Source organism: Equus przewalskii, chromosome 18 (genome assembly GCF_037783145.1).
Source record: "Equus przewalskii isolate Varuska chromosome 18, EquPr2, whole genome shotgun sequence".
In the NCBI taxonomy this organism is placed as follows: domain Eukaryota; kingdom Metazoa; phylum Chordata; class Mammalia; order Perissodactyla; family Equidae; genus Equus; species Equus przewalskii.
Window position 1 is genome coordinate 44,205,662 of NC_091848.1, and position 26,981 is coordinate 44,232,642.

At 39.1% G+C, this 26,981-nt stretch overlaps 1 protein-coding gene across 1 annotated transcript in view; it reads right to left on the reverse strand.

The window, feature by feature from the left end:
* Positions 1 to 14,722: 14,722 nt before the first annotated feature.
* GAP43 (growth associated protein 43) overlaps positions 14,723 to 26,981 on the reverse strand; it is a 93,766-nt gene continuing 81,507 nt past the window's right edge. The window contains exon 3 of the mRNA XM_008523407.2: positions 14,723 to 15,406. Within this exon, the coding sequence (XP_008521629.1) occupies positions 15,321 to 15,406 (86 nt within the window). The 3' untranslated portion in view covers positions 14,723 to 15,320. The remainder of the gene's footprint in view (positions 15,407 to 26,981) is intronic.

Genomic DNA, 26,981 nt, shown 5'->3' on the forward strand with positions numbered 1-26,981 from the left:
TCCTTTTTCTCCCAAGCCCCCCGGTACATAGTTGTATATTCTTCATTGTGGGTCCTTCTAGTTGTGGCATGTGGGACGCTGCCTCAGCGTGGTTTGATGAGCAGTGCCATGTCCGTGCCCAGGATTCGAACCAAGGAAACACTGGGCCGCCTGCAGCGGAGCACGCGAACTTAACCACTCAGCCACGGGGCCAGCCCCATGATGCTTCCTTCTTTTAGCTCATTACAGGCATGTAAGGGAAGATTTTTTTCTTTTTTTACAATTTCCATTTTCATTTGCTAAATGAGTCAACCTAATATGGGAGAGATGAAAAAAGTATATAGAATATTAATATATATTTTGAAGACTCTGGATTTATTCTCGGCTCACTCAGCTATTCAATCTGGTCATACCAATCAGGACATGTTCTTTTCTTTTCTTTTTTCCAGTGATCAGCATTATAAATTTTATCATTAGCAGAAAATCTAGCTGTCCTTTCTTTTACTTATGATGAAGTATGAAAGATCAAGCCATTAGTTATGATCTGGAAATTTTGTCAGCGGCCCATGATTCAGCATTCTATGACTTTGTATAATTTGAGAATGTTCTTAGGTAAGGCCTTATCCATGTTAAGAAAGATTTAGCTGGCAGGATGCCAAAGATGTGGAGGGAGGTGCAATTTTGCGGATGGCATTATACTTACTCAAATTTTCTAAGCAATTTCTTTCTTTCTTTTTTTTTTTTTTGGTAAGGAAGATAGTCCCTGAGCTAACAGCTGTGCCAATCTTCTTCTATTGTGCATAAGGGTCACGGCCATAGCATGGCTTAACAAGCAATGCATAGGTCCGTGCCCAGGATCCAAACCTGTGAACCCTGGAGCACTAAAGTAGAGCATGTGAACTTAACCACTATGCCACCAGGCCAGCCCCCTAATTTCATTTTAACTGAAATTATATTTCAGTTAATTTATTATATTTTATTAGTATATTAATATATATTAATTTATATTAACTAATATATTAAATTATTATAAAGTAGTTATAATAAACCTGGAAGATGGCCTCTGAACTAGGTTGGAGATGTTTGAAAGATTCTCCAATATGAGATTTGGAGGAGTCTTGAGTAATGGGAGGAAGAGTATCAGTTGTGAATCTACAGAGAAAATGAAGAAAATAAAGGTCCTCACTGGGGCCGGCCCAGTGGCGCAGCGGTTAAGTGTGCACATTCTGCTTTGGTGGCCCAGGTTTCGCCGGTTTGGATCCCAGGTGTGGACATGGCAGGGCTTGGCACGCCATGCTGTGGTAGGCGTCCCACATATAAAGTAGAGGAAGACGGGCACAGATGTTAGCTCAGGACCAGTCTTCCTCAGCAGAAAGAGGAGGATTGGCAGCAATTAGCTCAGGCTAATCTTCCTCAAAAAAAAAAGAAAAGGTCCTGGCTAATATATTTGAAAAAGACTTATGGAGGAACTGAGGATGAAGGGGGCCCTGAGTGACAGGACAGTGACAATCTGTAAGGTGGACAATTTGGAGATGGGCAGGGACATTTTTTATATTTCCTGATTCCTAAAATGTGTATTTTTCATATGTTAATATTTTAAAAATGAGATTCATCTTCAAGCAATGTATATACCTAATGTGATAATGTTCTATCTTTCTTTCTTTCTTTCTTTTTTTTGAGGAAGATTAGCCCTGAGCTAACTACTGCCAGTCCTCCTCTTTTTGCTGAGGAAGACTGGCCCTGAGCTAACATCCGTGCCCATTTTCCTCCACTTTATATGTGGGACGCCTACCACAGCATGGCGTGCCAAGCGGTGCCATGTCCACACCCGGGATCCGAACCGGGGAACCCCTGCCGCCCAGAAGCAGACCATGCGAACTTAACCGCTGCGCCACCGGGCCAGCCCCAATGTTCTTTTTTTAAATTTTTTTTTTTCCCTAAAAGAAGCTGTTACTTAGAGCTATTTTACTGGCTGTTTGTGTAAAATGTCTGTTAAAATCTTTTGGCCGGTGTTTAATTGGATCTTTTGCATAATATATGTATTTTATATTTATACTCTTACTATTGAATTGATGTATTCTGGATACAATCTTTTATCATGTGTGTCCCGAATATATGAAAAAATTCCTGCAACTCGATAGGAAGCGTATATATAAAAAATACATAAGAATATATGTAATAGATAAAATATTTTCTCTCAATCCGTTCTTTTCATTGTCTTTATGCTGTTTTAAAGATCAGATGTTTCAGATTTTGATGACATTCATTTTATCAAATTTTTCTTTTATAAATCATGCTTTTTTGGTCCTACATAAGAAATCTTTGCCTATCCCAAGATTAAAAGGATTTTCTCCTACATTTTTTAGATATTTTATAGCTGTAGCTTTTACATTTAAGTCTATGAAGCAGTTTGAGTTAAATTTTGTATATGATTTGATGTAAGAGTTGAGGTTTATTTTATTCCATGCAGATATCCATTGTTCTAGTGCTTTTTATTGAAATAACCATCCTTTCCCCATTGAATTACCGAGGCTCTTTATCAAAGATCAATTGAATATACAACTGTGGCTCTACTTCTAAACTCCCTATTCTTTTCCTTCGACCCATGGCAATACCATACTGTCTCAGTCACTGTAGCTTTATAATAAATTTTAAAATCTAGTGCAAGCTAGTTCTTTTTCAAAATTATGTTGCCTATTTTAGGTCCTTTCCCTTTCCAAATAAATTTCAAAATCAGTTTGTCAATTTTTCCCAAAAAAGCTTGCTGGAATTTTGATCATTAACCGCAGTGAAAGGCCAATTAAAAGCACGATGAAATACCTCTACACACCCACTAAAATGGCTACAATTACGAGAACTGACAACATCAGGTGTTGGTGAGGGAGGATTTGGAACAAGTGAAACGCGATGACATCGCTGATTAGAATGAAAAATGGTACCACCACTTTGGAAAACAGTTTGTCAGCTTCTTAAAAAATTAAATATTCACTTACTATGTGATCCAGCAATTTCATTCTTAGTTATTTCCCCAAGACATATGAAAACATAGGTTAACACAAAGACTTGTACATAAATGTTAATAGCAATTTAATCCATAGTAGCCTCAAACTGGAAACAACACAAATATCCAACAATAGGTCAATAGCTAAACAAATTGTATCCATAAAATAACATTCAACAATAGAAAGGCATGAACTACTAGAACATTAAACAACATGGGTGAATCTTAAAAGAAGCCAGACACGAAAGAGCACATGTCATAGGATTCCATTTATATGAAAATCTGGAAAACGCAGTTCGAATACACAGTGATAGAAAGAGGATCAGTGGTTGCTGGGGAGTCGAGTAGGGTTGGAAACAGACTGGGAAAGGGCAAAAAAGGAACCTTTGGGGGAGTAAGGGAAATGTTCTGTCTTGATTGTGATGAAGGCTACACAGGTGTATATATTTGTCAAAGTCTATTGAACAGCACAGTTAGAATATGTGCACTTAATTACATGTATATTACATATCAATAAAATAGATTTTATATTTAATACAGTTGACCCCTATTTCCTTCTTGAAACACTTCTTTCTCAAGAATTTTACACTTTCATGGTCTTTCTCCTGCCTTTCTGGTTGCTGCCTCTAGGTTTCCCTTATCGGTTCCTATTTGTGAGTACCCCAGGGCTTAGTCCTGAGCCCTCTTCTCTTCTCTCTAAAAGTGGATTGAAATACTATCTGTAGTAGTTAACTTTTATAGCTCCAGCTCAGCTCTTTCTTCTATGTTAGAGACCCATAAATTTATCTTCCTACTTGACATCTCCAATTAAACGTACTATAGCATCTCAAAATTAACATACCCAAGCTGAACTCATTTAATCTTTCAAACCTGTTTCTCCCTCCCTTTTTGCTTCCCCAGTAAATAGCACCATTGTATACCCACTTGTTCATGACAAAAGTTTGAGAAATGTCCTTTACAGCTCTCTTTCCCTCACCCTCCAGATACAGTCTATTAGCAAGCTTTGCTGAGTGGACATTTAACCATATCATATGTATTAGTCAGTGTTCTCTAGAGAAACAGAACTGATAGCATATGTATATATAGACAAAAAGATTTATTATAAGGAATTGGCTCACACGGTTATGGAGGCTGACAAGTCCAAAATCTGCAGGGTGGGCTGGCAGGTTGGAGATCCAGAAGGGCCATTGTTCCAATTTGAGTCTAAAGGCATCAGGCTGGAGAACCAGGAAAAGCCAGAGTTCCAGTCTGAGTCCAGTCTGTCAATCGTTTTATTCTATTCAGGCCTTCAACTGATTAGATGAGGCCCAACCACATTATTAAAGGTGATCTGCTTTACCCAAAGCCCTCCAATTTAAATGTTAATCTCATCCAAAAACACCCTCATAGAAGTCTTAGAATAATGTTTGGTCGGTTATCTGGGCACCATGGCCCAGCCAAGTTGACACATGAAATTAACCATCACACCGTATTTGACCTCTTCCTTCCTTCTCCATCACCATTTCCCCTGTCCCAGCCACCAGCATCTCTCACTTAGCTTCCAACTTCTGTTCTTTTTTGCCCTCAATCCTCACTTAACACAACACTCAGAGTCCCCTTTTTGTAAGATATATCAAATTATGTTGACTTTCCTGCTTCAAGTTCTTAAGTGGCTTCCCATTCTGCTTAGCATAAGGTACACTCTCCTTATTAAGGCCACAATGACCTAAAGACCTAGTCCATTCTACCCTGACAGTCTCACACTGTCCCACTGTTGCCTTTACTCACCACATTCTAGCTAAACTGCTCTGCTTTTGTTTTCTAGAACGCAGCCAGCTCTTGCCCACTTCAGGGTTTTGTACTTGCTATTTCCACTGCCTCATCTCCTCCTCACTTCTTCCCACAGCTTCCTTCTTCTCAACTCTTATTGCCAATGTTTCTGTTCATTCCCCGATCATCTCTCATCTAAACAATAACTTTAGCTTCCTAACCAGAGTCTTTATCTTCACTTCTTTGTATTCTGCAGTATTGACAGTTTTTTTTTTAAACCATAAATCCAGTCTCTAAAATATCTCTAACACAAAGTTCTTAACCTTTTTTGTTCCACAGATCCTTTGGCAGCTGACTAAGCATATGCACCCATTACCTTTCTCAGAATATTATTTGAAAAGAATAAAATAATATGTATACAATTACAGCACAAATTATTGTGAAATATAGTCATTACATTTTTTCAAAAATTTCTGCTACAGTTATCAAAGCACTTCTTGGTTACTAACAAGATGTAGCAGTAGATTTTTGTTACCAAAATTTTGAAGAAATGATGGCATAAACCTCATTTCAAGGTATCTGCAACAACTGTAATATGAAATGAAAATGCCTCATTTCTCATTTCTTTTGGTGACAAAGTTACAGGTACTGCTAGTACCACTGTGTTTTGTTAGCTACACTCATAATTGAAAGTATTATAAATGAAAGTTCTCCCCCAAAATTCATATGCTGAAAGCCCTAACCCTCAACATTATGGTATAAGGAGGTGGGTTTGGGAGGCAAATAGGTTTAGATGAGACCATGAGGGTAGAGCCCCCATGATGGGAATAGTACCCTTATAAGAAGAGGAAGAGACACCAGAGTTCTCTCCCTCTCTGACATGTGAGGATACAGCAAGAAGATGGCAATCTGTAAGCCAAGAAGAGGTCCCTCACCAAGAATAAAATCTTCTGTCACCTTGATCTTGGACTTCCCAGCCTCCAGATCGGTGAGAAATAAATATCTGCTGTTGAAGCCACCCAGCCTCTGGTGTTTTGTTATAGCAATCCAAGCAGATCAAGACAGAAGAAAACTCTACGTTTCACCTAATAATCAGTAAAAATAAAGATGTATTTTATATTCCATCCAAGTTTACAAAGCCCTTGAATTCTATCCCAGATGGATTCTGGTAGTTGAGTCTCTGTATACCATGGTTTATACCATAAAGTCCAAACTCCTTAGTTAGTTTTCTAAACTCTTTACAAATATCTCCAACACTTTTTTCCAGCCCCTTCTGTGTACAAAACCATGTATCCCCTTGTCCTCTAATCTTCAGATATACAGACCTCCTGCCATTTCCAATCACACTGGGCTTTTTGTGTGTTTTTAGGCCTGTGTGGAGGTGGTCTCTCTGGCTGGAATATCTTTCTCCTCATTTTTTACCCAACAAATCTCCACATCACTTAAGACAAGATGTTTCTAACTTCTCCCCCTCCTTTGGGAAGCCTTCTTTATTCTCTCCATAGCTTAGATACACGTCTCCCTGCTTCTATCAGCCCTGTTTATTTTCTATGGCAGGCATCACAACCTTGTTTCGTGTTAGCACCCTTTAATTCTATGGGCCATGTCTTATTTCTTGTGCTATCTCCTGTACTTAGGGCAGTACAAGTGTTTAATACATTTCTGTGAAATCAATCGATGATATCTTGAACCTGTGGTAGCTTCTAGGCTCCTGTGGAGTAGTCAGAAAACAAAGATTACGCATGTATAAATAGGAGAAATGAGCCTATCTGAGTTGCCCTGGTAATGGCTTTAAAGAAGCAGATGAGGACTTGAACTTAATAATACACATGATACAATAGCTCCAACTTGGGCCTCGCGTAGACTATGTAGAAAAGGCAAGCAAACGGGAGGAAAAAAGCAACATGACTTTGCCTGCTCAGGAATACAGTAAAGCCCCTTTCCAGGGCAGGCCTCGGGTGCGGGCTGGTCATCCCTATTTTTAAGTGACAACCTGGCAAAATGAGCTCCTCCCCCTATCTCCTAAGTGCTTTGGAAAAGATCCAGGCTAGATACTAGTGACAATTGATTCTCTGTTACAGCTGTTAATGTGAGGCTCCAGTGTTTTTGTTTTTATTTTTGTTTTCAATTTTTTATGTCTTATCTCATTTTCTACATCTTACCAAATTATTATATGCATGTATATATATACACATATATATTAAATATGTATATGCACATATGTATACATACACACACATTCATATATATGCATGTGTGTGTGTATATGTATAACATTTTCTACTCTAGGCAACAAAACTATACTAATTTTTATTTCATTAAACACCCACTCAATTGTAACATAACAGTAATATGCCCATAGTAAATATTTAAAAATATTTGTTCAACATAGTTTGCTAATAGGAAAGGATTTGTGATCATTAAGATGTATAATTAGTTTCATACCATATGCTGTTCTGATGTAAAATAAGGTTCGATTTTTTGAAGTAGGCACCTATGATTTCAAGATTAGATCATAGCCAACATCCTGTTCTTCTAAGCATATAACGTGCTTTATGACTTTCACTCAGTTTGGGGATGGGAAAAATGTCATTGACATCACTGCACCTCACTTCCAACCTTAGCTGTATGTTATCATGTTTTCCTCCTCTGTAGGCATAACGTTATTATCTCTCAGCATTTTCAGTTTGCGCATTAAATCTTGAAAGTATCTGATCAACATGTGGGGAAAAAATGAGGATATGATATATGCAATGGACAACAAATCACCACGCTTACGCCACAGACACTGTGAAAATGTCCAGGGGCCAAGAAAACAGGACAGGCCGAGAGGGAGCATCACACAGGGGTTTGCTTATATGTAGGGGCTTACTGGGTCTGGGGCCAGCATGGAGGGGCTGATATGTCAGGAATCTTTTAAATTGTATGGGACAGAAATACAGTCCAAAGAAACTTAAGCAAAAAAAGATACTAACACACATAAGTGGAAAGTCCAAGGATAGTACTTGCTTCAGGCACTGTTAGAACTAAGTGAACAAACAGTGTTACCAGAAGTCTGTCTCTTTGCATTTCTTGGGCAAGCTCTCTCCACATGGTGAGCAGCCATTACATATGGAAGACTTGCATTCACTTGTCTAGAAATTCTACCAGGAAGAAAGTTTTTCTCCTGCTAGCTCTGGCAGAAAAATCCAGGAGAGGACCTGGCTTAAGTCATATGCCCCAGCTTAAGTCCATGACTGCAGCCAGGAGATGTGATGGTCTGAGTGGCCAGGCCTGGTTCTTATATCTATTCTATGTTGGGAAGGAGTAGAAAAGATCCAGAGTCAGCTCCATTCAAACCATATGGAGTAGTTTCAGCATAAGAGGTAGTCCATTACCAGAGGAATGGGAGAAGATGCTGAGTGAGCAAGAACAACGGATGTCCACTGCTAAGTAATGTTATGGGACAGTGGTCCATGGATGAATGCTATAGTTAGGAGGAACCAGTTTTAAAAGTGAGAAGGTCAAAAAGTGTGCACTAAACTCAAGGAGCAAGTAAAAGACTTAAAGTAAAATTTGTGTTGCAATTTTGAGATTTATTCATTTATCATTTATTGAGATCCTGCTCAATGCCAGGCAGGGTCTTCAGAACTGGAGACAGAAAAAAAAACAGAGAAAGTTCTTAATTTCATGAAGATTATATTCTAATAATATAATTTTATGTAGAATTACATTCTGTATAGGTGAATAAAATAATTGAGTAAAGGATATAATATTTTAAATGGAGGTAAGACTTACCCCTACTTGAAATACTTTCACAGAAAAAGGTGATAGAAAATATTGAGTGAGCTGGTCACGAAAGGCTTTGAAAAAAAGGAGATATTTGAGAAAAGACCTGGAAGGGCCATGTGGAATCTGGGGGAAGAGCATTCCAAGCAGAGGGAACAGCCAGTGCAAAGGCAACAATGAAGTAGCGGGGGGTCAAGATAAAGGCAGAAAGTGGGGCAAGCAGGGACAATGAGGAGGCCGTCATGACAGGAATCTCTCAGGCATGATTTAGTGACTGAGTCAAAACTTGTGAGATTCATGTGGCCATAGTTGCCCCAAGTTCATCATTGGGTACCATGTGTGAGCGTGCTGAGCTCTTGGGGAAGTACTTCTCCTTCTTGGACAAGGGGCCTGAGTTGCAACTAGGAGCTTCCGTGGGAAGTTTGCAAAACCAAAGGGTGGGAAAAGGAGACAGAAACTGACAGGCAAGGATCAAAATCCATTCATCCATTCATGCATTCCTGAAGCATTTATTTAACAACTGCCTGCTATTGTCAGACACTCAGGTAACCAGAGTACAAAGCTGAGCAGGACAAAAATGCCACCCCTAAGCAGTTTCCCATCTAGCAGGAGCCATCTACACAGAAAGGGTGGGCTACAACAGGCAGACAAAGACAGGATTTATAGGTCCAAGCGGGCAGGAGTCAGAGAGTTGTCTTTTGGTGGCCTCCCGCGCCAGGCAGCCATACCCTCCCCGGTGGAGCTGACGTCCCTTCTGCCGCTGCAGGAGCTGGGACAGAGGTGCTGCCACTGCACATTCCTCCTGGTAAAGAAGACTCCAGGGTCTCTAGGCTCTTCCCTTACTCTACTTACCAAAGGAAGAAGGGGAAGAAATATGGAGGGTTGAGAAATAAAGACAGACAGACACCAATAATCCTCCTTTGATTTCTACTCTCCATCTTTTTTTCCCATCATGGTGGAAGAGACATTTTTTAAAAAACGTAATTCTTTTTATTTTTTTAATTTAAGGGAAAACAGTGCCTTCTTTTTACTTCTACGTATAAAATGAAATATCCATTTTCCTCTTATCTATAGTTTAAATTGCACCCAGGGTAAGTTAATAAAGGAGCACTTAGTTCCCGTAACACTTAGTAAGTGTTGCACTTTATGAGGCCCTAGTTAACAGCTTCTTCGTGAAGGGGAGTCTTGAGGGGACCCAGTCTAGTTTCATAAGCACACGCTTCCCAGACAAACACAGCTGGGAGCGGTGGGGAAAGCCTAACCAGGCATGGCAAACTGGCGGTTTGGTTTTGAGGTCTGGTGTTATTCTTGTTTCATTTTTAATTTATTTTCAGAGTGCTTAGATGGGTCATGAATTCTTCATTTTGCCACAGCCCAGACCAGCTTTGAACCACTCCATGTTGTCTATATCCAGGAACTTCATGGTCTATACTTTCTCTAGAAAGCAAAAACAACTTCCTAAAGTAATCCTATTAACTTTCCAGGAATATTAAACGCTTCGTTCCCAGGTCCTCATGGGTCAACCCACTCTGAAATCTTCCAGTCAGTCCCCAGGTATCACTAAGAGCTCACACAACCACAGCTGCCTAACAGCCAGCAGAAAAAGTTTGTCTGGAAAGCAAGGATTCTAGCATTCCCTTTGAGAGCAGCGGGGCCAGCATTAGGGTGAGGTAAGTGAGGCCCTTGCCTTGAGTGTGAAAATTAAGGGCACATCCAAAATATTAGAAATCAAGATAAATAATATTTTAATGCCAAATTTAAAAAATCAAAATTGATGCAAAAATGTCTATGACGAAAAAAAATTAAAATTTCAAATAAAAACAGGTTGCTGTTTGCTTCACGACCCTGCATTATTGTGCCATGTGTCAGTCCTTTCCAACCAGCCCTCTGTTCCCTGGCCTGGCAAGGCCACATAGGCCGTGTCCGCCAGCAGGCAGGTTTATGAGGGCCAACACACTGGGTAATGTGGGGCTCTCTATATAGTCCTGTTTTTGATTGCAGAGCTTTTATTAACTTTCTCACTTAGTTCAAAATATGGGATAATGTTTTAAGAAGTGCATAAAGAACTGCACCTTTTTCCTTTTGTCTCAGGCTTCAATAAGTCACTGGGAAGCACCCATGGGAACCATGAATTTTCAAGTCTTCTGTCTCTAATCTGGCAGTCTATGAAAATGTCTGCAATGTGTAAAGTAGTTTACAAAATAATATGTATACCATGATCCCATTTTTATCTTAAATATATGTATCTATATATACATACGAAAATGGATAGATAAGTGGATGATATGGGAAGGGAGGAAGGCAGAAAAGCAAGCAGATAGACTCTATAAAGTTGCATCTCTAAAAGTTAAAATGCTTAATTCTGGCTGGCAAACTGTGGATTATTTTTACATTGTTTTTTTTTCTCTTTTTTGGTAGGGGAGGTGGGGGAAGATTAGCCCTGAGCTAACATCTGCTGCCAATCCTCCTTTTTTAGCTGAGGAAGACTGGCCCTGAGCTAACATCCGTGCCCATCTGCCTCCACTTTATATGTGGGACGCCTACCACGCATGGCATGCCAAGCAGTGCCATGTCCGCACCCGGGATCCGAACCGGCGAACCCGGGCCACCAAAGCAGAACCTGCGAACTTAACCACTGCGCCACCGGGCTGGCCCCATGCTGTTTTATCTTGTTTATATTTTCTACCTTTCTACAATGAAACAGTATTATTTGGGTAGTTAAACAATAAAATTATTTTCAGATCCTATGACAATCCTGTGTGCTTTTGTAGCCTGATCGTATTGATGCAATGTTAATCAGAAACATTTTTCTTTGCATAGAGGCATCTTGCTTCATCAAAAACGTACTTAGTACAGTACCATCTGTGACACTAAATATGCTGTAATTACCAACAGTGACACATACCTGCAGAAAAACAAATCAGGTAACCAGTCTGCTGGAAATTGTACATTCAAAATATCCTCGCCGTGTTAATAGTATTCTGCAAGAGCATTTAATGACTCATCATTCTTATAGCTATAATCTTCTCCTCATTCGCAATGACTATGAGTTTATTTCCAAGAAGGACAAATTGCAATTATATAGGAGTAAAGACGTGACTGAAGGAAGTGGTGGGTGTGAATGCAGGCCTTACCTACATGATAGGGAACCATGAGTTTTAATCCCCTAGGGAAAAAAATTAGGTGAGGTTTTTTTTGTCTTTTTTTTTTTTAATGAAGAAAGCCCACATTTCCAGTGCTTATTAGCTAACATTTAGCTAGAAGGGTCACCAATCATTAAATTATTTTTATAGCCAGCTTAGCAGAAGCTGTGTTTCCATGACAACAGACAATGTATAGGAAGGTAAAAAAAATATATAAGATAATGGGATTTGTGGTAATTTTAATAATGCTCTATGGAAATCATTCATCAATGTAATTTTCCTATTACTCAGGCTTCCATGCCAACTGTAGACCGACTTTCCTGTGGCTGGCTGATGTTGAGAATAATGCATTTTTGAGAGCTCCTAAGAGCCTTTTCCCTAGGGAGTTGAGACAGAGAGTCTGGTAATTCCTCTCTAATCTCTCTTATGAGTTGAATATGGGAATGGACCACTGTAAAAGACCCTTAGGTCACCTCAAACTGACCAAGGAAAGTGAGGGTTTGGTCAGAGCAGCAGGCTTTTATCTTCATTCTCTTCTGGAATCCACATCAATAGGTTTGCTCAAAAATTAAACGTTATGGGAGGAAAAGAGGAATCAGGCTGCTTTCTGTATTTCTGAACTAAGCCACTGATGGTGGAAAAGATGAAGGATAAGCAAAGTGTGAATAGGGTAATGGGAATAAAGGATTCTATTTTAGAAATACCTTCATCTTCAAAGAGATCAAATTGTTTAACATCATGACTGAACATTTTAGACCCAAATAATACAGCTTGGTCAAAAGACTTTACTTCATGCAGACATGGCCATGGTTTCCTATCAATGGGATATTGGATCTTATGCCCAGAATATGATCTTATTACCATTTGAAAGAACCACTTGTCAATGTTGAGGCCTTTTTCACTTGTCCTCAACCTAGTTTTTATTTTTTAAAAAGTAATCCAGATGTAGATGTTTTAGAATCAACAAATTATGTTACTTTCTGAATAGAATTTAGAATCTATTTGTTTTTGTATCTTGAATGTTTTATGTTTCCCAGTACCACCTGACTTTGTGTGTATTGTGTATAAGTTTGAATCACATTGTTTTGTATCAGTGTGAGGCCTGCAATTATTCTTATTATGTCTTTTAGGATCATTACAGACTCTCTGACATGTCTTCCCTTACCTTAAAAATTCTATCAAGGAGCCAAGACCTTATAAACCAAATAAAAGATATTCATAAGTAAAAAGCAACATCTCAACTTTGACACAACTAGAAGACCACTAAACAGTGTATACTAATATAGACTTAAAAGATCATATGCTACTGTTTTCATTATGACTACAGATTTAGTGGAAGAAGTTTAGAATTATACTTTGAAGAAGAGGTTGAACTGCACCAAGTCATAGAATTTGCTTTGAAGTACAGATTTGGGAAAGAAATTAAAGCATTTATCCTACCAAAAAATCTTTGAGATAAAATAGAATTCCTAAAGCAATATACTACCAGTGTGATTCCAATCCATGGCTGATGTTTTCCAACAAAATTGTCTCACATCTGATGAGCTCCTTATCAGGTCATGATTGAGTCCCAGGTACTTGCTCCAAAGTCTTCTGTGCAAATCACACCAACTCAGAATGAAGTCAAACTCTTAAGTTGTTTTAATATGTTGTTGATGCTTTCTGACATTTTGTGTGTGTGTGGTTACTTCTCCCAGTGGAAATTCCACTTAGTGTCAGTGACAAGGAAAGATCCCCTGACCCAGTGAGGTCTCATCCTTCATGTGACATCAGCTTTCTTCAAAGGATTAACTAGGCAAAGTTCTGCACAGAGCTGAGTAGAGTTACCAAGGTATAGGTTGCTCCTAAGATCACTTTTTTCCAAGATCTTCATTATTTTGCAGGCTTGGCACAATTTTCTTTCCTTGCAAGGAAATTCTGTGTGCGGATGAGTGTAGGAAGCTGAGGGGAGTCCACTGGTCATGCTTGTCTATGAGAGAGGACTCAGGGTCAGGGCAAAACATGACTTGTTATGACTTTGCACCAGGATTGATTTAGGAAATTTAGAGGGAAAAAGAACAGCATCAGATACTTCAGGATTTAGGAACATCACTTTGTTTCTTATGGGAATTGTTTACCTTCTAATAGAGGGTAGTTAGATTAGAAAACAGGAACTGGAAGAAAATTTGAAAAGGATGGATGTGCTAAGTGTAAACTTTTTTTATATATACTATCACCATCGGCAGGAACGATGATAACTAATCAAGAACCTGACAGCTGCCTTGGTGAGGATAGCTCCAACAGAAGTTAATAGCTGAAAAAGATAGACCACAGTGGGTCAATACTTGGGTTAAAATAAATTATCTTAAAAAAGCCGAGGGGTTCTGAGAGTTATACATATCTCTGTTATATTTAACTTAGCAAAACCTAGAATAACTTTGCATTGGATATTTCTCTTGAGTCATGAAAATACTCTGAGGTAATTTTAGTAAAAGAGGTCTTAGTCTCAGGTATGGGTTGAATTCTGCCCCTCTTGCCCAAATTTATCTGTTGAAATCCTAATCCCCAGTACCTCCAAGTGGGACCTTATTTGGAGACAGGGTCTTGACAGAGCTAATAAAGTTAAAGTGAAGTCATTGGGGTGGGCCCTAGTCCAATATGACTGGTGTCCTTAAAAAAGGAAAAATTTGGGCATAGAGATATCCATAGACCATGTGAAGAGACATAGGGAGAAGATGGCCATTTATAAGCCAAGGAGAGCAGCCTGGAACAGATCCTTCCTTACAACCTTTAGAAGGAACCAACCCTGACAACATCTTGATTTCAGACTTAAAGCCTCCAGAACTGTGAGACAATAAATTTCTGTGGTTTAAGCCACCCAGTCTGTGGCACTTTGTTACAGCCCTAGCAAGCTAATACAGCACCCAACAATCCCATCAAGGACCAAAGGCATTGGTCCTGACCAGAGCCTTAGGCTTCATCCATCTCTTCTTTATTAGGGTTGTTGGTGTCAGATTGGGAGGCCAGGAAGAAGATGAAATGTAAGACCCCAGTGTCAAACCAACTAATGAGAAGGTGGAAAAGAAACACGGAGCCATTGGAATTTGATTACTCTCATGATTTATTAATATTCAGATTGAAAAAGGAGCCTTAGAGTCGCAAGTTACGCTAATTGGCACATTTGCTTTATTTATTTATTTTTAAAACAAACTGAGTTTTTGAATTTTTTCCTTTTTGTTCATTCCATCACATTGAAAAGGAGGAAAAGTAAAATGGTTTTGAATTCACTCGATATTTTGGACTCCTCAGATGAACGGAACATTGCACACACACTTGGAACAGAGAGAGATAGAGAGGAAAGTGGACTCCCACAGGGCCACACGCACCAGATCAAAAAACTTGGATACAGTGCAAGAATTTCCCAAAATGATTGGATCATCATTACCAAAAACTTGCCATAACAACACCAAGAAACAAAAAATGTTTAAGCCACACTGTTTGACTTGGGATCTTTCCTGCTTTTTTTTTTTTTTAAATGTTTGCCACACAGAGAGAAAGAGGGCTAGTGGGTAGGAAAGGACAGACTCACAGACGTGAGCAGGACAGGAAGGGAAACTTCAGAGCAGAGTTGAGAAGAGGGTAGGGAGAGACAGGGTTCAGGAGAGGGGAGGGTGGGGACGTGGAAAGCCATTTCTTAAAGTTCAGGCATGTTCTTGGTCCGCCTCACGTTCTTCTTTACGCTCATCCTGCCGGGCACTTTCCTTAGGTTTGGTTTCATCTACAGCTTCTGAGGAAGAAAACAAGATGGGATGGGGGGAAAAAAGGAAAGTTAGTATTGTGTCTCATCTGTTCATATGACAGCGCAATGTATTTCTTCTTCCATACCATTTTATAAGAGATTTCAGGTAAAAAGAGATTATTGCTATCCCAAGTAATATAATTTCCAAGTTCAGAAGAGTTCACCTCCAGGAGGTTGTTCAGTGACACATATGGAAGAGCTCAGGAACAAAACCATGATATCATGGGCAAAAGTCCACTAAACAGAAATTACCACGGTCTTTAATCTCTCAGCCTTACTGTCAAGATATCCACAAACTGGCTCTTAGCTTAGGGAATCAATAACAATCTTGTATCTCTTTTCCATCAGTGTCAAGACTAATTGTGACAGATACTTTATGTGGATGCTGAACATCTATTCCAATTCTTTCACCCCTTATTTCTAGTATTATAAAGGCTGGAAAGTGAAATACTTGAATTTCCTGCTCCTCTGGGAGCTAGGGGTGTCCATGTAACACAGTGGTGACCAATTAGATAGACAGAACTCCCTGGGGAGGACTCCAGAGGTGTTTTCCCTTTACTTTCTGCTATTCCTGATGACTGAGACATCAAACAATACTGGTAGTGTAGCAGGTATCTTGCGACCATGAAGACAAAAACTATACACTAAGGACGGTGGAGCAGACATATCGGAAAAAAACTAATATCAAGTGACCATACTACTCCTCGACACCTTTTCCTCAGACTTTTTCTTATTATATGAGACAAATAACTAGTTTCTTCAAACCATTGTAGTAGTTTTCAGTTTCTTGAAGTCAAAAACATTCCAAATGAATACACTTATCCATAAGGCAAGTGTGCTTTGATTAATAAGGTAGACTTTGTGTCTTCCTCTCTTGATGAGGAAGATTGTTCCTGAGCTGACATCTGTGACAGTCGTCTTCTATTTCGCATGTGGGATGCCCCCACAGCTTGGCTTGACAAAGCGGTGTCTAGGTCTGTGTCCAGGATCTGAACCTGGGCCGCCCAAATGGAGCACGTGAAGTTAACCACTATGCAACCAGGCCAGCCTAGACTTTATGGTCTTTTAAAGGATCATTTTTCCTCGGGAAGGAGGTGACTTTTCTAGTAATTTCTCTGCCTGGTGTCCTGATAGAACTCAGTCAACTGACTTCATGCTACAGATAGTTTACTAATATGACAATTAGTAGAAAGAGAATCCATTTGCCCTGAAATCCCGTTACTGAACTAAACTCCCTGTGTTGGGGTCCCTAAGATTACCCCAGGTTCAATGATTTATTAGGAGGACTCACAAGACAGCATACGGTCCTATTCATCTCTCTGATATACTACAGTGAAAGGATACAAAGCAAAATCAGCAAAGGAAGAAGTTGCATGGGGTGAAGTTTGCAGGAAATCAGCCACAAACTTCCAAGAGTCCTCTCCCCATGGAGTCATACAGGATGTGCTTAATTCCTCCAGCAATGAATTGTGACATGTACGAGACATCATCTACTAGGGAAGCTCAGCTGAACTTACTGGAGGCTGGTCATGTAGGCACCCAGAAGGAAAAGAGGTGTCCAGCAGAAACCGCATTGTTTGCACAAAGCATTTAGGCACTACGGACACTCTTAGTTAGGGAATGGTAAGAACTCTCTCAAAATCCAAGCTCCCAGATATCAGCCAAGGGTCAACTTTACAAGCAGGCCTTTCTAAGAATTGAGAGATGTTGAGACTAGAGAAATGGTGGCTTTTTAGGAGACCATTAGAAGAGCTCATAAGAATGTATGTCTCTTTCAAATCAGTCAGCTACATAGATATATATTCAGATAAAGTTGAATGTTTATATCCAAATAAGACCACCGCTGCTAAATTTATTTTTGGAATTCCTTCTTTGGAACACCTATTTAATAACATTCTTCTAAATCTCTTCAGTAGCAGAAAATGCTTATCCCTTTGAAAATATATTTAGTTTTTAGAATCAAATGAGGCTGGTCTGGTAAGCAAGGTAGCAGCTATGACAAGTAATTTTATCTTACAATGGCTCATTTTTGACCAAAGTTTTTAAGTCTGATTTATTTGGGAGGTTTGTAACTGGCTGTAAGTTATTTCCAAAATGTAGTTATTTTAGTGAGGCTACCTGCTACTAGTCATAAATATTTTTTAAGGCTATAGCCTTCTAGGGTGACCATTATTAACTCTTGAAGAACGAACACACTAATCACATTTCTCAGCAAAAATTTTTGGATGAAATTAATTCAATTCTGATCATTGTAACACTCTATGTACCAGCAGTGTTCCTCACAGATTACAGAATTTTGGTGCGCTAATGAATCATTTAATTTTCTGCCAGAAGAAAGCTTTCACATTTATTTCAGTGAGGTCCTTTTTTATAACAACTTGGAAGTCTTTCAGAGAATTCACTTAGTTCCCTAGCCTTCCCCAAACCTTCAGATAGCACAAGGATGCCCAAGGTGATTAATAATCCTTATCAGCTCCAAAAACACAACGTATTTACTGCCCTCTCCAAACTGTAAAAGAGAATTTGGACTTAAACGGCCCAGAAGCACATAGAAGGATCAGCTGTAGGGGTAAGAGGAGACTTCAACTTTCTCTTTCTAAAATGAAAACTTGAGAGCTACTATGTAGATTTAATGAAGGCTAAGAAACTCAGGAGATAAGGTAGAAGTAGGCTGGATGAGGTGAGAAGAATTGTGTACTTGTGGAATAAGGAAACAAGAAAAGGGAAAAACAAGAGAACAAAGATTCAGGTACTTCTGAGAAGGCACCACACTTTCTGTCCCCTGTTGGAGTGGAATCAGGTTAAATCCTCCCAAATTCTCCCACTTTCTCTTGTCATCCTTTGCCTGGGCATAGGAGAACAGATGAGACTTGGCACACATCTGTGTATTGTGACAGGGAGTCATTGCTGTCTATCTATTAAAAGAGCTTCAATAGCCATATATTTTTTTTCCCTCAAATACTTCAAAGTATTTGAAATATAATTATTTATTTATTTATTTGTTCAATAAATTATAATTGAGCACCTGCAGGTGTTGAGCATCTTTTAGGTATTGAGAAGAAGCAGTAAAGAAACCAGCAAACATCCTTGTTCTTGTTTAAGCCTTTCATAATACACCTTTAACAGACAATGCAATTCATAACCATAGAACATCAGCAATGAGGGGGACCTCTGAGGTCACCCAGTCCCTACGCCATAACTCTTCAAGGGTAACGACAACATCTATTTTTGCTCAACTTGAACCCCCCGTGTCCAGCACAGAGCCTAACGCAGGGAAGGTTCTCAATAAGCATCTGGTGAATGGAAGATTGAATGGCTGTCATCATTTTATAGATGAGGAAACTGAAGTCCAGATACATAAGAGATATTTCCTAAATTGTAAGATTTGCTTATGACCAAGCCAGGACTAAAACCTACGTCTTCTACTTGTCCAGGTTTTCTCATTATATCAGGTGGCCACACTTGACCAGAGGAGGTCAAGGTCAAATCCATTTTATCATATCAATTCAGCACTAGTAACTAAGTAGCTAGGGTCCACAGGCTTTAGTAGCCTACAAAACTTCTGAGAATAAAAACAAATTGTTGGCTCCCAAATGTAAAATAAAAGCCATAAAACTAAAACTGATGACGTTCAATCAGATGACTACAAAAGGGAACATGTCAATCAGCTGAAACCCAATTTGGTTGAACACGTACAATTATATATACATTATATTTTATATGAGATAAGAGTAACTTTTTATTTGTTTGATGTTAGTGAATAATGAACACAGGGGTCATCTTTGTGTTAGATGAAGGGATGACTAGTTAGTAGGAAAAAATGTGTCACATCAGTGGATTCAGTGAAATTTTTATAGGTTGCCAGGAAACTACGGGGAGAAAAAATATGGAGGGAGGAAACAATATAAAGTAATAATATTTCATAATCATAAAAGTATGGTAAGCTAAGAACCCACCATAATATTGTAAATATAAACCTACTTGCAAATGAAGGAAACAGTAATCAGATGTGGACCACATACCTGCTGTACCTAGATCCACGTTGACAGGAGACTGTGTTTGAGTTTGGGAAAGGTTTCAACCATAGACAAACGGGAACCTACTGTGAACAGAATCCAAATTATGTATAAATGGGTCCATTTGAGCCTGAATGCCAGAGAGAACTCCTGGATATTGCTAACTTGTCCCTTTTCCCACTGATGCAAATTCTAGACAAGTCATTGTAGTTAATAAATCATGTTGACCATATAGTTGTATATCTACATTTTCTTACCTGTTCTATTCAGCAACCTCACCGCCTGGAAAGAACCACAAAATTTGACTTTTCTGACCTCTTGTATAAAGTGTTTACCTATAGCTAGCATATTTGAGCTCTTACTATATGCTCAGAACAGTTCTGAGTGTCCTTGAGTCACTTAATTCAATCCTCACGGCTACTTTAACTATCCCATTTTACAGCTGGAGAAGCTGAGGCACAGTAAGATGAAGTAACTTACCTAAGGCCACAGTGTTTGTAAATGGCAGCAGTGAATTTCAAGCTAGGACAGAGCCATCTAGGCAGCTTCTATTTTGGATTGCTGTCTCCACCTTACCTTTGCTCAAGAAGGATAGGCGGGCTTAGAGCGGGAACTAGAACAGAGAGTCCACAGGTGTGCAGGCCTGGGGCCTACAAAGTCTAAAAACTGGTCCTAGTAAAAGCAGCTTAGAATAGAAGGAAGAATCTTGATTAGCCTTGAATAACGTGAAATCTGGTTTTCATACTTTCTGGCACTAATTACAAAATCGTAAACGCTAGAGCTGAGTTAATGTGTAATCTTTAGTATTTTGGGCAAAAACTTGGATCACCATGGTGAATGTCAAAGATAGATGAATGGCTGAGGCCAGCTGGTCACTCCAATTATCACGATCCAATTAGGGTAAATTATCACATTCCCCATCTAAAGCATCAACCTCCCTCTGAGACAGAGATTGCTTAAGAAGAGGTTGTAGAAGCTAAAGAGTGAGTGAGATTTGCAGCACGAAGTGACACAGAACAAGGGAGGGGAAGTAAATGGGCCTGGAGTTGGCAAATGAGGAAAGCCTGGAGTTGCGGATGTGACAGGTGAAATCCAGCAAGACAAAGAGTAGAAAATGCTTTTATTTTTCCCTCAAGTTTGGCTCTGAATAGTATTTTTGCTTATATTAAAGATGGAAATCTAATATTATAGTTAAGATATTACAAGAAAAGCAAGATTAAATGAATCACATTTTTCTATCTGTTTATCATCTGTTTATTTATCTATCATCTATCTATCTATCTACCTAACCTCTATCTATCTCACCAGTGAACTTGTCCTCACTAAGAATCATTCCTATTCTACCTAGTGATGGCTTCTCCCCTCAAATCACTCTTCTACAAGGGAAATCAACCCCCTAAATCCAGCTTTATTATGAGATAGAATGTGCCCCCAAAAAACCCCCAAAACCCCAAGCTGATGACACATTTTAGCAGTTTGGTCAAAAAGGGGAAAAAAGTTGTCTTTTTAAAAATTAAATTGTGTAATTTTTATAATAATTATTTATATTAAATATTTAAATTCTTAATTCTATTCAGTCGACGTGAACAGATGCCAGAACCTGGTAAAGAGCTGTAACCTTCTCTGGCTTGGCATTTTAGTGTTGACAAAAACATCATTTCTTCAAGACCCAAAGACCACTTAGAAATCACCATATCCACTAGCAACCTCTATGAATTTCATCATTTCTGCATTAACTTAAAAAGATACAGTTGATATCACAGACTGTAAAGTCATGTATTCTTAATGTTCTAGAGTTGAAGGATGCTTCGAAAGGGAAGAAAAAACGTGTTCATTTATTCATTGATTTATTCAATGAAAGATCCTGGGCCTTACTATGTGCCACACTGTACACTGTAAATATAGCAGTGGTGATACAGCAATGAAAGCACCAAGCAAAAATCTCTACCTTTTTGGAATTAATATGCTAGTAATTAGTAGCATATTTCTATTTATACAGCATATATAAAAATATATTTATATGTACATTTATAGCATATATATTTATATGATAGTAATTACTACCATGTGTACTGTTTGTTGGAGAAGGAGTGGTAAAGAAAAAAGTAATAAGTAGACAAGAACGCAGCCCAAAGGGGCATAATTTTTCCTGGGCCACTTCTCCTGGGTTTGCAATGTTGAGTATCTTTAATGAATCTCATGAGTCTTGAAATACGGAAAACTCTAGTAGTTTTCACATTCTTGATCCACAACCACCATTCCTAAGAAAGATCAAGACCACATTAAGATGGTAATAAAGATGGGAGTCATCTCTATACCTGTTTGGAGCACAGTGGTGGTAGCCTTGGAAGAGTAAGGGGTCCCAAGTGGATGATTTCACAGTGGTCCTTGAAAGATGTATGCCAAACTGGCTCTCTAATCTTTGCTGAAATAGATTCTGGAAGAAGCCCTAGCCTTTATGCATTCCATTCATTTCCTCGAAAGGGTGAGAATAGCATGTCTGTGCATTCTGTTGGTGAGAAAATACCAAGAGCATATGCAGCAGCGGCTGCTTGCGTGCTCAGCCAGGCAACCCGGCTGCAGTGCTGCTGGAGGGATGGCGGTGTTCCCAGCTGCCATCGCCTACACTGAGCTCTAATGGCCCTGTTTACTGGCTCTGGTCCAGGCCCCTTCACAGCCCTACATTACTGAAATTAGGTTGAGTGGATTTCCGAGTAAAACATTACCTCTTGGGACCTGCCCAGCTCTCCCCAGCCTTGTCAACATTGATTAAATAGAAGCTGCCATCATCCTGGGGCCATGCCCACAATTACTCTACCAATCACCACTGGGCTGGGATGTTTGCTTCCTTTCCATTTTTATATTCACTTTTCCTGAATATTAAGCATAATCACCTCAAAGGCTCAAAGGAAAGTAATAAAAAAAATTCTGTAGCTAAGTCACATATGTCCATTTGCTACTTGCATGCTCTTCCCTTTGAGCTGTGTACCAGATGTCAATCTGGAGTATGGATCACGGCTTTTGGTGATCATTGGGATCCACATTTTGATCTTCTCTTTCTTTCTTTCTTTCTTTCTTTCTTTCTTTTTTTTTTTTTTTTACCACGTTTTATTGTTTAAGTTCCTTTCAAAGCACAGAGCCGGTATATACCATTTTGATGTCAGCAGAATGGTGCAAATATCACGTATGCACCCACCCCTTGTTTTCCGAGCTTTTGAAAGAGAGACTAATCCTATTGCTTATAACACAACTCACTTGAGGATTTTCAAAGAGTAACAAATAAGAATTTAACCAAGGAGAAAACTCAGAGGCACCATGGCAGGGTCCACTGATATCTGAAACATACATACACATGTCTACTTCTTCTCTCAAAGGTTTAGGCCTAGGACCAAGCTGATTTGTATTCTAGCCTGGACTCTGCCATCAATTAGTCATACGATCTCAGAGAAGTTACGTTTCCTTTCTTTGCCTCAGTTTTCTAATATATACAAAATATGGATAATAATGACTGCCCCACCTTGTTGCAGGTTGTTTGAAGGTTGAAAGAAGGTATTTGAAAGTACTTTATAAAATTTCAAGTGCAGAATGTTGAGATTTTAATCCAACCTGTGGGATTCAGGTAAAAAACACCCATCAAGTTTAACCTTCTCATCCTAAGAGGAAAAAAACAATTTCCCAAAGGAAAAAAACCTTCTTTCCCTGATAAATGATTAAGATGACTCCTCCTCTAGAATATTCCTGTAAATTCCCTGACTCTGATTAGAAAATATGGATACAAGTGATTTATTAATTAAATAGAGCTACTTAGTTAGCAGAAGTTGGGAAAGAATCTAGGAATTTTAACCTTTGGAACAAAAGTTGGTATCTTTTTCTGAAAGAGCAAAATGACCCTGGGATTTTTTTTAAAATTAAAACAAAAGTCAAAGAAGATACAAGTTGACTGGCCTTGAAAACTTCTTGAACTTTCTCTATACAAAATGTCTACCAAACCATCAAAAATTAGTGTTTTACCTTCTTCCTCCATTATAAACATGCAGAAAGATCAAAAATTATAACTTATGTGGCTTGCATACTTGCCTTACATCATTTTTGGAACAAGATGGGATGAATAGATAAAAATTAAATGTTGTTAACATTGTTTTTTACCATTATCACAAGGAATAAGTCAACTTTTAAAGGTTAAACATAAAAAAAAAATTGGGGGATATTTTCACTCTAGCATAACAGTCAAGTAGACTCACTCCTTCATTCCTCCCCCCAGCTAAATTAGGTGCGGAGCTGGCAGGTGAGTCTGTAGATGAGTTGAGGCATTGCTTACTCTTAGTACTTGGGAGGAATGGAAGAATAGGGAGTTAGCACAAACAATGATGGCTCCTGTGACACTGAGAAATTCTGAGAAGGACCATGTCAAGGATAGAAAAGTGATGCTATGATACTGAGTGTTGCTAGTAGTGATGATCAGAAACAGTTCAACCTAGAAATTGTTTGTTTTCCTCTTTTCTGTAGAATTATGTATATACATATTTTTTAATTTGCAAACCCAACATTTTTGCGTGTGTGTGAAGAAGATTGGCCCTGAGCTAACATCTATTGCCAATCTTCCTCCTTTTCTTTTCTTTCTTTTTTTTTTTTTCCCCTCCCTAAAGCCCCAGTACAAAGTTGTATATCTTAGTTGCAAGTCTTTCTACCTCCTCCACGTGGTGTGCCCCACAGCATGGCATGATGAACGGTGCATAGCTCCGCGCCTGGGATCCAAACCGGTGAACCGCAGGCCGCTGAAGTAGAGTGCATGAACTTAACCACTATGCCACTGGGCTGGCCCCTGAATTATATATTTTTTAAAAAGTTCAAAATCCCATCTGACAGGAGTTCAACTCCGCATCCCTCCTTTTCACTTCATTATCCCAGGTGAGGAGAATTCTGGCTAGGAGAAAATCCTAGTTGCATCTCTCTAGCCTTCACAAACTCAGTTGTCTAAGAGGCCAGGCAGATAACATTAATGTGAAAATCTGGCCACAGGTAAAACCAGTGGTGGGGTCAAAAGGCATTCAAAAATTTTAAGACATTCTCACTGAAAAAACAAAAGGGGGCAAGGTGTGTGGAATAAGATTCTTTAATTGTACCAGGTAGATACATTTGTGGACTGTGAGTTCAAAAGGGAAGATGTTCCCTTTAATTAGAATAAAAGATAGTCATATTTGTCTTCAAGAACTAACTTCAAATCAGTAGTCCTAAGTAACAGTGCTGCCTTTTCCATTTAGCTCACTTACATCACTCATATTTCAAGATTTTTTTTTAGCAAATGAAGTAAAAAATAAATAACGCCTATTTCAGATTTTCGAAATGGTCTATCAAAGCAAAAAGAGAGCAAAAATCAACTCTCAATATTATCTCTCACTTTGCTTGCCATTCGAATTTTCTCTGCATCTGCACATCCCTACCTATGTTTTCTGGGTGCCCTATGCTCCTTGTTACTGATGCTGTTGATACCCTCTCAGATCCCCTTTACCAGGCCCATGTACCCATCGCCCAGCTGCTGGAGATGTTGGCTGCCAATCGCCCACTCCCGCACCTTGCGCAGGGGAGGTAAACCGTAAATCACGTCAACTTGAGGTTCCTGAGAGCCGATGCCCTCTCTACCCTTCATGACTCCAGTGCCCTGATTTTTGGACAAAACAATCTCTGTGATGTAATCTGTGCTTCAGAACCCTCTCTAGGATCAGGCTGAGACCACACTTTGCCTGAACCCATATTTTCGCCTCTCTTCTTCCCCTGGCCTATTGGCTTTTCTCACTCCCTTACAGATTTCCACCAATAAAGCATTTGCTCAAGATTCTCTTCATAGGCTGTGAGTCTAGGGAATGGGGCCAGAATTATTCCTTTAACCAAAAATTAAGGACTGGAGATGGGAGGCAGGCCAGTTAATTGCCTTAGTCAATGTACGCAGCGAGTGCTGCTTAATCATCCCTCATGACCCAGCTCCTATCTTGTTTCCACACCTCCAAACCTATCCTAGACAGAATGAATCACTTCCTTCTCTTTATTTATACAGAAATTATATTCCCTACATTATACGCTAGTTTGTGGTATCCTTTCTAGGCTTCTTGACTAAGAAATAAGTTCTCAAAGGAACAGGATACCTTTGCTAGAATTTAAACTCCACAAAGGCAGAGATTTTTTGTTGTCGTTCAATGTTGAATCCCAAATCCCTAGGAAAGTGCCTGGCAGATATGTACTCTTTTAGTGAATCAATTCATCTCTGTTATCCCCAACTCCTAGCATCATGCTTATCACAAGATAGTTTTTAATATTTATAGGAGGAAAGAAAGGAAAGGAAAAAGGGGGAAATCCCAAGAATTCTTTGTGACACGTAAATAAAACCTCAATTACCTCAAGAAGAAAGTGTGGAACTGTAATGTTACCATGACTGCAGAATAGAGGTTTATCTGAATTTTAAAATGTTGGATTATAAAAAGGAACCCCAAGATTAATCTGGTTCACAGCCATGGAGAGCATTATCCCATCATCCTCCACTTTTTTGGTAGTTTTAATTTATGCCTTTCTTCTAATTTTATTACAAATTACTCAGATATAAAAAACCCAAATGTAAAAAATAGATATTGACTATACCCATAACTATTTCTAGATGTCATCGAGAGAGCTGGTTCTAGACCCAGACTATTTGCATTTAAATTCTCTCTGATATTTACCATAACTTTGAACAGACCAATCTTCTCTATTGCATACTCAAAGAGTAGCCAGTTGATTGCCAAAGGAAATAACCTTACCCTTGGCCTTAGCACCATTTAATTCCCTAAATTTTGCAGCAAAAATTTACCATTCTGAATGAGCAAGAACCAAGTCACTCCCTGACCCCAGATGTGTTGTAAGTCTTGTGTCCTGTAGGCAAGTCACAGAGGGGATAGCAATTCTCCAGGCTTAAGACACCATATCCAATTTTTGTTGTTGTTGAGGAAGATTTGCCCTGAACTAACATCTGTTGCCAGTCCTCTTCTTTTATCCTTTTTTTGTTTGAGGAAGATTAGCCCTCAGCTAACATCTGTGCCAATCTTCCTCTATTTTTTGTACATGGGACACCTCCACAGTGTGGCTGGTGAGTGGAGCAGGTCCATGCCTGGGATCCCAACCAGTAAACCCGGCTGCTAAAGTGGAGCATGCAGAACCTTAACCACTTGGCCACGGGTCTGTGCCCACCATATCCAATTTTAAGAAAAATTTCCTTATTTGATAATAATTATCAAATCTAAGACTTGAAAGAAACCTAAGACTTTTTGTCCCTTAATCAAAGGAAAAACAATCAGATACAGTGAGATTTTTCAATTTCATTATGAAAAAGATGCTTTCATTTCCAAGAAGCCTTGCAGCCATCTGGGGACAGGGCATATGTTGAGGGAGAAATCTCTGGGCCTGTGTAGAAGGCTGCTCTGATGGGATCATTCTTTCCACCTATGCACAACTCTCACTTTGGGGTCTTCTGAAGCAAGGAATTCCAGCAGACTTTGAGGAATAAAGAGAGGAGAGAGATG